The 13048-nt window shown below is 41.2% G+C and overlaps 1 protein-coding gene across 3 annotated transcripts in view; it reads right to left on the reverse strand.

Annotated features, from left to right (window-relative positions):
- Window positions 1–433: 433 nt before the first annotated feature.
- drosha (drosha ribonuclease III) overlaps window positions 434–13048 on the reverse strand; it is a 139998-nt gene continuing 127383 nt past the window's right edge. For all 3 annotated transcript variants that reach the window (XM_084939788.1, XM_084939786.1, XM_084939787.1), the window contains one exon: window positions 434–1076. In XM_084939788.1, the coding sequence (XP_084795914.1) occupies window positions 946–1076 (131 nt within the window). In that variant the 3' untranslated portion in view covers window positions 434–945. The remainder of the gene's footprint in view (window positions 1077–13048) is intronic.

Consider the following 13048-nt stretch of genomic DNA (forward strand, 5'->3'; position numbering starts at 1 on the left):
ATTTAACTTTTATCTGAAATGTGACAGCAGCCACAGGCTAGTATGCTAGACAGCTACCATCCTCACAGGTACGTATTTATTATCTACAATAAATCTCAGTATAAAAGACCCGATTCTAGACGTCAGATAGTTATTAATATGACGGCTTTTGCTAAATAGCTGGATCCAGAGGCTACTGAGCTGAGGAAATTGTTAATTAGACAATCTATAATTAAGATCTGTTAGACAGCCAATCGGATTTAGAGAGAGGTTAAAAAGAGAGTAGAGGAGGGGGGGGGGAAAATCACATTTTGATTATTAGAGGATGAGTGGCAGATGTGAGACAGATGGTGACACTGTAGTGAGGGAGTATTACGGACTCATCCTGTTTTAGAGGTTTAGAGATCAGAGTGGGAGGGGATTACAATTAATACAAAAAATAAATAAGAAAATCTCACTTTTTGGACCAGAATCAGAAACTTTATTTACAATAGATGCTCTGATGGTTTATTTAACAGTTCTTACTCCATTTAAAAAAATGGGGTTTTTTTGCCATGTGCCAGTAACACGGTGAGGTCGTGCTGTGGCTTTGTTTTTAAAAAGGTTCCACTCTATATTTAACATACACATAAGACAACATAAAGCCACCTTTGACAGAGCCGGAGTGATAAACAGGATAAAACATGAACGCATGAGGCTTCATTTCTAATTCCCTTTGCCCTTTGTCCTACTTTTACTTTGAAAATACTGGCCACAAAGCTAGTTTCCCCCCAAATATTTGTGCTAACGGTCACTTCGACCCACTTGATCCCTACCTAAAATCCATCTATCTTCCTTACTACATCTTCACGATCAACTAGTGGCACCTCCGTTTTGCTAGCTCTTGCCTGAACAGCTGCAACATCTGCAGAGAAGACTCCCTAATGTGGACCCGGGTCCTGATTGGCTGTCCCAAAGAAGGCGCTGTCACTTCCTGTACTCTTCCGAGTCTTCGGTTTCCTTCTCCTGCCGCTCCCGCTCTCGTCTCATCTCCTTCAGCTCCTGCCTGTATTTCCGCTCGATGAAGCGCTTCTGATGAGCCATCTGTGGGAAGTTATCTGGTACAGGGAGAGGCAGAGCGGGAAACACAGGAGTCGACCAAGGAGAACAGATAAAGAGAGAGAAACACAGAAGCAGAGGTGTGAGGAGACAAGGTCAGTTTCCAACTGGGTGAGGACAGCAATTTAGTTCCCAAATTGCACTGACTATGGTTTTCATAGCATGTGTCATGCTGTCACTTAGGTCAAATGAGCGAAAATGTTGCAGGCAGTATTGAAATTAAATTGCCCTCATGTTGTTATTTCATTAATAATGATGAAGTAACAAGGAATTAGACAGGCCTTGTTTGGTTTCAGCACAATGACTGTGAGATCTGATAACATAATTACAAGCGAACATTTCGAAAATGAGATCTGTAATAAGATGGCGTAGTGTGACAGCAGGAAGAAAAATATCAAACAAAAACAGATACAAGCTTAAAGGTATATAAGCAGCAGACAAAAGAAACTGTTAACGTTTTGAAATTGTGTCTATTTGAAAACTTTCATATTAAACAGCTCGTTTAGAAACCTCTTTTAAAGCTGCTACTACTTGGCGTTCAACCAGCAAACTGCAGCTTTGGCTACATCAGCCATTAGTTTCTAAAGAGAAGTTCTGAGGCCTCGATTTGAGTTTTCTGCTTGCTGCCAACTTGGCTCAAGTCGTCTCCAAATGTGGTGAAACACACAGGGAGCCCAGGCTCAGGAAGTGGGAACCACAACAACTGAAGTGCTCAGGACTCGTGTCAATCAGAGAGACACACTCTGAACCGCTTTCTGTGAAAGTCTCCACCAAGACGCAAATTGGTTTCTGTTTCAAGATTTCCACATTTCTGTGTCACATATTTTCATTAAGAGCTGTGAAATGTGGGGGCGGCGTACTCGGGAGAATGTGCTTAAAAGGCTAACGGCAGCAAATACGGGATTACGGATATATCTGGCCCGAGTGACAGATACACAAAGGAATATTTTATTAAGTATTCTGCTGCATCAAGTTTGCAATGACTAAGTGTTTACACCTTTTTTTAATTTAAACTTTTTAACCTTTAAGGGAAAGAAACACCTTTGAGATTAAAAATATCATTTGTAAGAGGTTCCACTTAGATTCAGGCTCGGAAGTTTTTAGACAAAGACACTTTTTTTCTTTTTTGCAATTTTGCCTTTATGCACCACCACAGTGGATTATAAAGGAAACAATTGAGCTGTCATTCAAGCGCAGACTCTCAGCTTTAACTCAAGGGCTTTAACAAAAACACTGCTTTAACTGTTTAGGAATTACAGCCGTTGTACATAGTCCTATGGTGTCAAAGGCTCTAAAGTAACTGAGAAGCACTTTTGTGGCCAGGTGAGGCCTGTTCCCTTGTTATTTCATGACAAACAAAGTAGATTAGAGATCTGGAGTTAATTCTAAGTGATGAACTTCGATGAACTCTCAATATGAGGTCCAAAGAGCTGCCAGTGCAACTCAATGAAGCAACTCAAGGTGGCTGCAGTAAAGGCCTCATTGAGCAGTGGTCCCCAACCCCCAGGCCACGGACTGGAGACCTTTGGTACTGGGCCGCGAGAGTTGCGCCTCGGGTGTGAAATTAATGGTTTTCAGTGGTTTTATCAGTTTTTATTGTTATTTTTTTTATTATTATTTTTATCGTTAACTCTGTTTCCCTGGGACTTTTCCCATGTCTTATGAATAAATCTTTTTTGGCACTGGTTTTATTTTGTTGTATTTATCCGCGACACCTTAAAGGCCGGGCCGTGAAAATATTGTCGGACACAACCAGTCCGTGGCGCAAAAAAGGTTGGGGACCACTGTCATAGAGCATTTCAAGGAATGGACCTTCTGTCTAAAGAGAACATGGCAGCATGAACAAACCACAAGATTTCTGCAACAATCTTTGGACAGATGAGACCAAAGTTGAGGTATTTGGCTGTACTTGGAGAAACCCAAACACAACATGTCAGCACAAACACATAATACCAACTGTCAGGCACGGTGGTGGAGGGGTGAAGATTTGGGCTTGTTTTGCAGATCACACAACCCAAGAATACAGCAGGCAATGGTGGATAGGAACTTTGTAGCAAAGGTTGTGTAAGTATTACGAAGATAACTGTATAAATAATGTTACAGAAATCACACAAGTAGAAGCAACTAGTTTTGCTTGCCTCAGATACCCAGTTCATTTTTTTCCACCCAGTGCTGAAAATGACACAAAAGACAGTCAAAATCGATTAAAATTCCTTCATATTTGCAATCTTGGAGCTTTGGATGGTTGTGGAAGATGAAAAAGTTGCGGGAAAAACAACTGAAACATCAGTTACTTTAAAAAAAAAAAAACAATCAAAAACATTTCTTTGTGTTGGTTGGAATTTCACAAGAGCTGTAGGAACAATTCAAAATAAGAATCAAAGAATCAAGATGAGAATAAAGTAATTTAAAAGAAGAGAGGCCAATGTCAAGCTAGTGAGTCTAGCATCAAAATGTCAACTGCTAATGAACAAAAGAAGTGCATTCTTTTTTTTTAAGCTACTTAAGCTTTTTCTCTTCATGTTTCAGACATTTGAGTAGATTTTTCAAAGGTGACAGAAAAAAATGCCTGTTACAATTCCAGAAAGTGGCAGCTGACAGTTTATTTTGTCTGCTCAAGAAAGGTAATTAACTTCTTCTCAGAGTACTAACAACAACTCACATTGGACAAACTGGAATGAGATCATATTGGCATACTTAGGAGAGATTATTTTACTTATTGTTAATACATTTTCCCTTCAGTTAAAATGATTTAAGCACATAACAGAGCAGTGACTCGTTTAAAAATATTGAAAACACCAGATTTGGTGCACCAGTGTCGTCTTTAAAGAAGCAACTTCCCTCAGTTTTCATGGCAAGCAGCACCGTTTGTAATTTTAATATTCACTGCTCAGGTAATTTTCCATTAAGTGTTTACATTACTGTGCCTGCCCACTGCAAACTTCAATTTAAAACAGCATGCATGACAGCTGCCCGGTGGTTTGTGTCTACTCGCTGAGACACACATTTGACTGTGCAGTTTTTCCAGTCACTGGTCATGACCATGCAAACTCAGGCAAATTGGGCTTCCAATACCTTTTCCCTCAAACGTTTTAAAGATAGCCTGTGAGGGAAAACAGAGGAGCCACAATGGTCTGTACTTATAGGACATTAAAATAAGGTCCTCTGTGTGTTTTGTACAATTCTACGAACTTTGCAAGTATCAGGTTATCATTTTTCATAAATTTGGATTCATACAAATGGATGACAAACTGCAGAGAGTTTTTTTTCCTTTAATGTGGCACTGATTTTCCAAATCTTGACGCTAGGCTAGGTTTGGGCTTGTCACCAATCACAGCTTAGCACCATCCCTCCAATCTCCTAATGTGGAATTTGCAGGTCTTGGAAATGGAGCCATTACCACTTGATGCCAGAGGACACCTTGTGCATAACAGGAAGACTTTGGTAGAATCTGTCAAGCTAGGTATATTATGCCTCGGGATGAAAAGAAACAACAGTCCAAACTCATCCATAAGTGTTAAACTGGACAGAATGGATGTGTGACTTATGAAGGTCGCAGCATTTGATTTAGATCACTTTCACAATCCTCGAACCATTCAGTGAACCTTTATTCCCAACCACCAATCTCTAGGACTGAAGCCAACATGAAGTAACAAAAACAAAGCAGTCAGACTGGCTACAAAACCAAGTTAGTCTAACAGGCAGAATAAATGAACATAACTACCAGTAACCAGTAACCTCAGGCTCTGCATTTTTAAGCTTTAATTAAAACCATTTTACTGGCTCCAAACCCCCCCAAAAATATGTTGGCCAGAAGCGAGAACTTACCTGTAATGAATGAACAAGCTAGCCCCCAAACCCCAAAACAACATGCTGTTTCAGAATGCAGAGTCTATAAGCAGTGGGAGATATTATGGAAGCTGTGTCCAACTTTTATTTTTTTTTTTCTGCCAGTACCTCATGAATAAAAGGCATCCCATCCCAGGATATACGTGCTTTGTCATCTGGAGAGCACTCAGGATAACTTAGTATTGAGCTGTATTGCTCTTGTCTCTACAGGGAGTGCAGAATTATTAGGCAAATGAGTATTTTGTCCACATCATCCTCTTCATGCATGTTGTCTTACTCCAAGCTGTATAGGCTCGAAAGCCTACTACCAATTAAGCAAATTAGGTGATGTGCATCTCTGTAATGAGAAGGGGTGTGGTCTAATGACATCAACACCCTATATCAGGTGTGCATAATTATTAGGCAACTTCCTTTCCTTTGGCAAAATGGGTCAAAAGAAGGACTTGACAGGCTCAGAAAAGTCAAAAATAGTGAGATATCTTGCAGAGGGATGCAGCAGTCTCAAAATTGCAAAGCTTCTGAAGCGTGATCATCGAACAATCAGGCGTTTCATTCAAAATAGTCAACAGGGTCGCAAGAAGCGTGTGGAAAAACCAAGGCGCAAAATAACTGCCCATGAACTGAGAAAAGTCAAGCGTGCAGCTGCCAAGATGCCACTTGCCACCAGTTTGGCCATATTTCAGAGCTGCAACATCACTGGAGTGCCCAAAAGCACAAGGTGTGCAATACTCAGAGACATGGCCAAGGTAAGAAAGGCTGAAAGACGACCACCACTGAACAAGACACACAAGCTGAAACGTCAAGACTGGGCCAAGAAATATCTCAAGACTGGTTTTTCTAAGGTTTTATGGACTGATGAAATGAGAGTGAGTCTTGATGGGCCAGATGGATGGGCCCGTGGCTGGATTGGTAAAGGGCAGAGAGCTCCAGTCCGACTCAGACGCCAGCAAGGTGGAGGTGGAGTACTGGTTTGGGCTGGTATCATCAAAGATGAGCTTGTGGGGCCTTTTCGGGTTGAGGATGGAGTCAAGCTCAGCTCCCAGTCCTACTGCCAGTTTCTGGAAGACACCTTCTTCAAGCAGTGGTACAGGAAGAAGTCTGCATCCTTCAAGAAAAACATGATTTTCATGCAGGACAATGCTCCATCACACGCGTCCAAGTACTCCACAGCGTGGCTGGCAAGAAAGGGTATAAAAGAAGAAAAACTAATGACATGGCCTCCTTGTTCACCTGATCTGAACCCCATTGAGAACCTGTGGTCCATCATCAAATGTGAGATTTACAAGGAGGGAAAACAGTACACCTCTCTGAACAGTGTCTGGGAGGCTGTGGTTGCTGCTGCACGCAATGTTGATGGTGAACAGATCAAAACACTGACAGAATCCATGGATGGCAGGCTTTTGAGTGTCCTTGCAAAGAAAGGTGGCTATATTGGTCGCTGATTTGTTTTTGTTTTGTTTTTGAATGTCAGAAATGTATATTTGTGAATGTGGAGATGTTATATTGGTGTCACTGGTAAAAATAAATAATTGAAATGGGTATATATTTGTTTTTTGTTAAGTTGCCTAATAATTATGCACAGTAATAGTCACCTGCACACACAGATATCCCCCTAAAATAGCTAAAACTACAAACAAACTAAAAACTACTTCCAAAAACATTCAGCTTTGATATTAATGAGTTTTTTGGGTTCATTGAGAACATGGTTGTTGTTCAATAATAAAATTATTCCTCAAAAATACAACTTGCCTAATAATTCTGCACTCCCTGTAAAGGGGACAAGTGGATCCAAACCACGACCTTCCACAGCAACTAGATCCCCTCAATGTAAGAGTCAAGGGTTATGGTTTTCCTTTCATGTAAGACCATGCTTTCTTTTTCCATTTTTCAATCTACAAGTGAAAGACTTCCTACATTTCAAGGCCCAGGTGTATGAAGTTTTAATAAACCTCTTTTTTGCTAGTGTGTTGAGTTTAATCATACCTGGTCTACCAGGTCATCTAGGCCAGATTATGCCAACTGTTAGGACAACCACTGCGCCAAGTAAAATAGCATCTGAACAAACAGAACAGAAAGAGGTCACAGGTTCATTTTAAGGCCAAACTGAATTGCCTGTTTAATAACTAACAGCCTCTCCAATGTAAAACCTGAATTGTTGATAGAAGCATTAGATTACTAATGCAATGAGCAGACAAAGAGTTTGAAGATGAAATATGTTTAAGGGGAAAAAAGGGAAGCAAAAACCCATTAATTTAATGCATTTCACTCTTTCCATTTCCAGAGACCACATTGCACAACATCAATTCTAAATGCTTTCTCATGATAAACTTGAGCTGAAGGTTAAAGGAGATACAGTAAAAGGTTTAGATTATTCTTTTATTCAGCCATTTGTACACCTGCATGTTGGAAATAAGAGTTAATATAGAAACACTTTTAGCTATAAATATGACACTGGAAAGAACTGCAGGTATCTGGTGAAAATCTACTGCAGTTCTTAAGGTCTTTCTTGATGTCTGACTAGTCTTATGGCGCATCAGAACAAATGTGAAGTGAAGTTTCATCTCATGGGTTTCTGGACCATTTTGAAATCCGCTATTATTAGCCCCTAACAGCCAATGGAAGAATTACTTCCTTCCAAAGTACAATCAATACTTGGAATCGGTTCACAGGAGGATATTTCCAGAACTTCTAAGGAAATCCTACAGTTTCCCTTACTTTTCTTCAAGTCCTCTATTTTGTTTTTCTCAAAGTTGAATATACACCTTCAGCTTCCTTTAAAGGGCGACAATAAGCTTGCTGATAGTGGGTGGTCTCAGTAAAATCCACAATCTACAGGAGAATCTCATCTGATATGCTATCACAACACTAAAGGTGAAATATATTGAACTTGCACGGATGCATATTCGGCTCCTTTTGCCCCAAGTCGATTTGTGCCTTTGAATAGAAAACTTTACTATGCTGCAGGTCTAAACACACCATTAACAGGATAACAGCTTTTCAAATTCTCACTGCTGGGTCTTCAAAAAACAAGAACTTCATAAAAAAATTATATTCTCCTAGCCTGTTTGCCCAAGATGGACACAAAGAATCATCAACATCAAGCTACAATTCAGCCCTTTTACATGGTTCCTACTGCTTAAGATAAGGCAGAAGACCTTTTAAAATTATGATAGTATGAAATCTCAAGACCAGCTTTAGAATAACAAACATGGAAGCAGAAACACATCAGTTTCTTGATGGTTTATTTGATAGTTTGATAGGTCTCATCGCCTTGTGTCAGGCTCTTGTTAAACATTAAAACAACACGTCCCAAATGGTACAAGCTTGCTGATAAGGTTTACTTTGCTAGAGCTGCATGCAAACAACATACCTTTTACATTTTAATAGGTATTGGTTTCTGCCAGTGATGCAAAATCTGGATTTAATAGCTAATTTTCATTGAATTTGCATGCTTGCTAGCAGAGACTGCATTTGCTCTGAAGGTCCCGACCACAAAACAAAATGAGTGTTTTGGTTCTGCTGTTAGGATTTGCGTAATAAAGATGGAAGAGGTATTCATTGATTGGCTCGTGCTTTTTTAACTTAAGCAATTCAGCAATGTAATATCTTTGAAGGCTTTCTAAGCATCTGTAGGATTCTTGTTTTACCTCAGACCATGTTATTTAAAAATCCAGTGTGCTTCAGTACAGAGCCAAACAACAGAAAATACGGCAGTGTCTTAAATACTTAGGAGCTGTATCATGAGTAGATAATGTACATTATCCCCCCAATAAATGTGAAAATTTAATTATTTCTATTGTCCAGACAGTGAACTCACAGCTGATAACATGGCGCCTTAGGGTTTTAGACAACTACTCGACTATCTGCTGTGGATTTGTGTTTTCTGCAAAAAGCTGCTGTCCTACTGCTGCAGACCCATGACCACGGCTGCAAAGATAAACCACAGGAGCACAAGTGAAAATGTTTCTCACATGTTGCAGGGACACATTAACCATCTGTGTTGCGTTTAACCTCCACTTTGGCGCTGATAATCAGTAATTCGAAAACCATGAAAGGGTTTCACGTTGAAGAATGTCCCCTCTAATGTTGAAAAAAGAGAAGAGAAAAGGTGTTGTGCATTCAGATGTTTTGAAAGGATTTCCAGCCTCCTAAATGCGAGGCTTAGGTTGCCTTTCAATTTAATTTAAATTCTTTGGAGAGTTGTTTAGGCATATGAAATATTTTAAAGATGTCACCTTGAGCTCTCTAGAGAGCTGTGAGGTAGTTTTCTTTTTTCCTGTCAGTTTATGGAATAAAGCATAATTGGCCTTAGCCAGGGCTTCAGAACAGCAAATTCTACAACTGATTGCCAGGAGGAATTAGCCATGAGCGAGTAAAGGCCATGCAGTGCTTTGGTCGTCCTCAACCAGTTCTTGTAATCAAAATTCAAGAACCTACTATGGCAAATGAACCACTGCCAACCCCCCTGCAATTTCCATATAATATGTGTCCGGCTTGTGAATGGAAAAGGATAATGTATTCTTCCCCTTGCAACACTATAATTTGTCATTATGGCAACAGAGAGGAAAGCGTGTGATAACAGCAATATCCTATTAAAAAAAAAAAAGAGAAGGAAAAAAATCCTGAAGAAAGAACACTGAGCAAAAAAAAAAAAAAAAAGCATGCTGAAAGAAACACACACATGCATGAACACACAGAAACACACAGTCTATTTCAATATGCTTTCGGTGAGTAAGCAACACTTGGTGAGCCTCGGAGAGAAAACTACATATTGCAGTTAAAATATGGAAATCAGCGGCATTTTTCCCTAGGAGATGACTTGAGAATAACCCACTCGAGAGGAAAAAAATAAATAAAAATTTGGCCATTTACATTGTTTAACATGCAGCACAAGAGCAATCGTCAAAGAATATGGTTGCTAAGGATACACAAGCCTTTTCATTTCGGCCTGTGTTGGGCATCACAAAAGTATATTGTGAATTCTCAGCCGTCTGGCGTTCTGCAGAAAAGCACCTTTGAGAAACGGTGCTCTTTGCATGCTGATTAGCTTTGGTTAAAGTGTTATTACACTTCGCTCCGCACAGGTTTTTTGTTAATTGACAACATAGTAATTTCTCTCAAGGATGGAGGTTTGCAGGCTTGAGATTCAGGTGCAGAACTGGCAGTTGGGGGGCCTGCGCAACAACGCGCTCTGTTGTGCCCACCAGCAGCAGTGCTGAGACGAGCAGCTGGATGTGGAATCTGTGATGAGAGATCAGCTCCCTCTTTTGTCCTTTCGCTTCAGCATTCACTATTCAGCCAAAGTTTAAGGCTGTGACACGACTTCACAATTGACAGAGCCGACTGAGCCCATCACCTGTACCGTTATCCTTGGCTTTAACTTTTACAGTTGAACACCATAAGACACCCAATATACTTACATAAAAATTATGATTCCATTAATGTTCATTGCATTGAACCCAACACATCACTAGATACGAGATCAGAAAAATGAGGAAACATGAAAACCGTTTGGAGTGAATCTACACATGTACTTTCGTTTTACTTAAATTGCATTGGAAAACACTATCTAACGTCATTAAAATGCTGGTTAAGGTTAGCAATAAGGTTAGGGTTAGGGCTGGAACACATGGCTGGAACGTGTGTTACAGCGGGACCGTCATTCTACTGGATTTAATCCATAACCCGGCGCATAGTTATAAGAACCCGGCGTTCCTCAGGAATGCTGCGGGACTTGACAAATCGTCATTATATTACGCCTCGGGAGTGAGAACGGGCTGCCTCAGAAAGCATCTGATGTAGTTCTGTTGGATTCATCGACCTTCAGCCTGCACTGGTTTGCAGCAGAGTGCAAACCTGTCAAGATAACAGTCAGCACCTGCGACTCTCGGTGCCTCCTCTGGACTGGTGGAGATAGGATTCTCCATGTGAGAGAGTTTAAGGATCTTGGGATCTTTTAATGAGTGATGGGAAGGTAAAACAGTGAACTGCTCATGGTAAAAAGAGTTGGCCAAAAGGTGGAGCTTTCATATTAGCCATATATCTATATTCCAACTTCACCCAGATCTCATGACCATAGGAGAATGACTGCAAGAGAAAGGTCATGAATAGAAGCTGGCAAATGAGTTTGCTCTCAAGAAGCTGGGCTCATCCTTAGAGAACAGGTGAGGATGTTGGAGTAAAGCTGCTGCTCAAGGTGGCATCTGATTAGGAAGTCAACTGGGCACCTCCTTTCGGAGGATCCCCGGTGTATAAGGACACCCTCGGGGTAGCCCCAGAACCTGATTGGGAGATAATATATCTTGTCTACCCCCGGAACATCTTGGAATCCCTCAGGAGGAAATGGAGTGTGTTGCTGGGTAGAAGGATGTCTGGAGGACCCTGTCATGGAATGATGGACGGATGCCTGTTTGCAACAGCACTTATCTACCCAGGATTTCTAAGGGAAATGCTGCAGAAAGAAGTCAACTGAGCTTCCTTTTGGGAAGTGTTCCTTCCTTTCCAGTAAAATGCGATTTCACTGGTCGAATATCAAAGTTGAGAAAATTAAAACTCAAATGCGCTGACGCCCTATGATTCAATAAGACAGAAAACTACTGACTGACACCATGTTTACTGACATCACAGACTAAGGGTGTCGAGGCAGTTTCTCCATAGATTTCCACAGAACTGGACTTAACTAGAGGAGTCACCCTCTGCTGGTCATTAGAGAAAAATGCAGCTTTAAAGCACTTCTGCACTGGCTTCCTTTTTTAAATATAAACTTCAGCAGCAGTGCTGAAATGAGCAGCTGGAGGTAGAATCTGTGATGAGAGATCAGCTCCCGTTTAAGAGCTCAAGAACATACACTGGTCTATCACCATTCAGCCAAAGCACAGGCACAATAGACCGAGTCCATCACCTACAGCTCACACGCACAACATCAGTCAACAAGCCAATAGTATGCTTGTATAGCAGTGCTGATGAAGGGATTTTCCCATCGTGCCAAAGGCCAAACAAAAGATTCAAGCCAGTGAATGGAGATCCTGCATACTGTACTTTACTTTGCCTCTTTACATCCAGTGCTTTTATCAAGAGATTAAGGGTTTTAGAGAGAGCTAAAGAAAGAATGCAGCTCCCCTTCCAGCTACTAGGCAGATTGAGGCTCCTACTCTTATTTAACAGATACCGTATTGTTTGAGAAACAAGCAGCTGTGAGGAAGCTGGTTAAAAAAGCGGCAATGGGAGGGGCTGAGCCATAGAGAGATGGGAGACTTTAAACAGGCACTGTACTATCTGTAAGGATGAATGATAAATGCTTAAGCCGTTTCCATGTATATTTGATGTCGCCTTAGACCTAACGGTGCATGGAGCCCCAGGGCCTCAGAAACACTGCACCACCGGCTCCTTCTTTCTCTCCTTCCTCACGTCGATTTCGTTCGCCTACCTGGCTGCTCTCAGCTCGATTTGTTTGCACTCATGTTTCTTCCAGTCTGGGCCTTGGTTAACATTTAATTCTACCTTGACAGACACAGGCAGGAGACTGTCAAAACGCGGGCCATCAAATAATGAAATGTGAATCAGCTGAGCCACCAGCGGATCAGCTACAGACAGCACACACACCAAATATTGGGGCCCGGTCTCTTTAATGAGCTCTGAGCTGTCTGACTGAACACAGCCATGTCTCTCACCTCTCTGACACCGCTGGAGCCGCGGATTCTGTCAGGCAGGAAAAGCTCTGCAGCAGAAACAAAAAGTTCAATCCTGCTCAAAGTGCTGCTGATACTCGAGGAGGCTTTAAATAAAACATGGAAATGAATCCTGACACGTTGCGTCGAGTTGTTTTCGATCCGAGAGTAACACAAGGTAGGGCTGTTGTACACGAGGAGTAATGGTGTAAGCCAGTACTGCACTGAGGGCCAATAAGACAATCAATGACGAATTACATGACACCGGGACTAATGTCCTTGATTAGTCTTGCTATGCGAACAAATGAAGCGAGGCTCTTGACAATCACATGAGAGACAATGCGGCTCCAATAGGAGTTGATGCGTCAGGCGGTTCTGCAGCAGATGAGCTCCAGTCTCATTATACAAGCTCATGGTCAGGAGACACACAAATCCTTCAAAGTGTGTTTGAACCC

The sequence above is a fragment of the Perissodus microlepis genome, chromosome 9 (assembly GCF_051167445.1).
Source record: "Perissodus microlepis isolate ML-2025 ecotype Zambia chromosome 9, ASM5116744v1, whole genome shotgun sequence".
NCBI lineage: Eukaryota > Metazoa > Chordata > Actinopteri > Cichliformes > Cichlidae > Perissodus > Perissodus microlepis.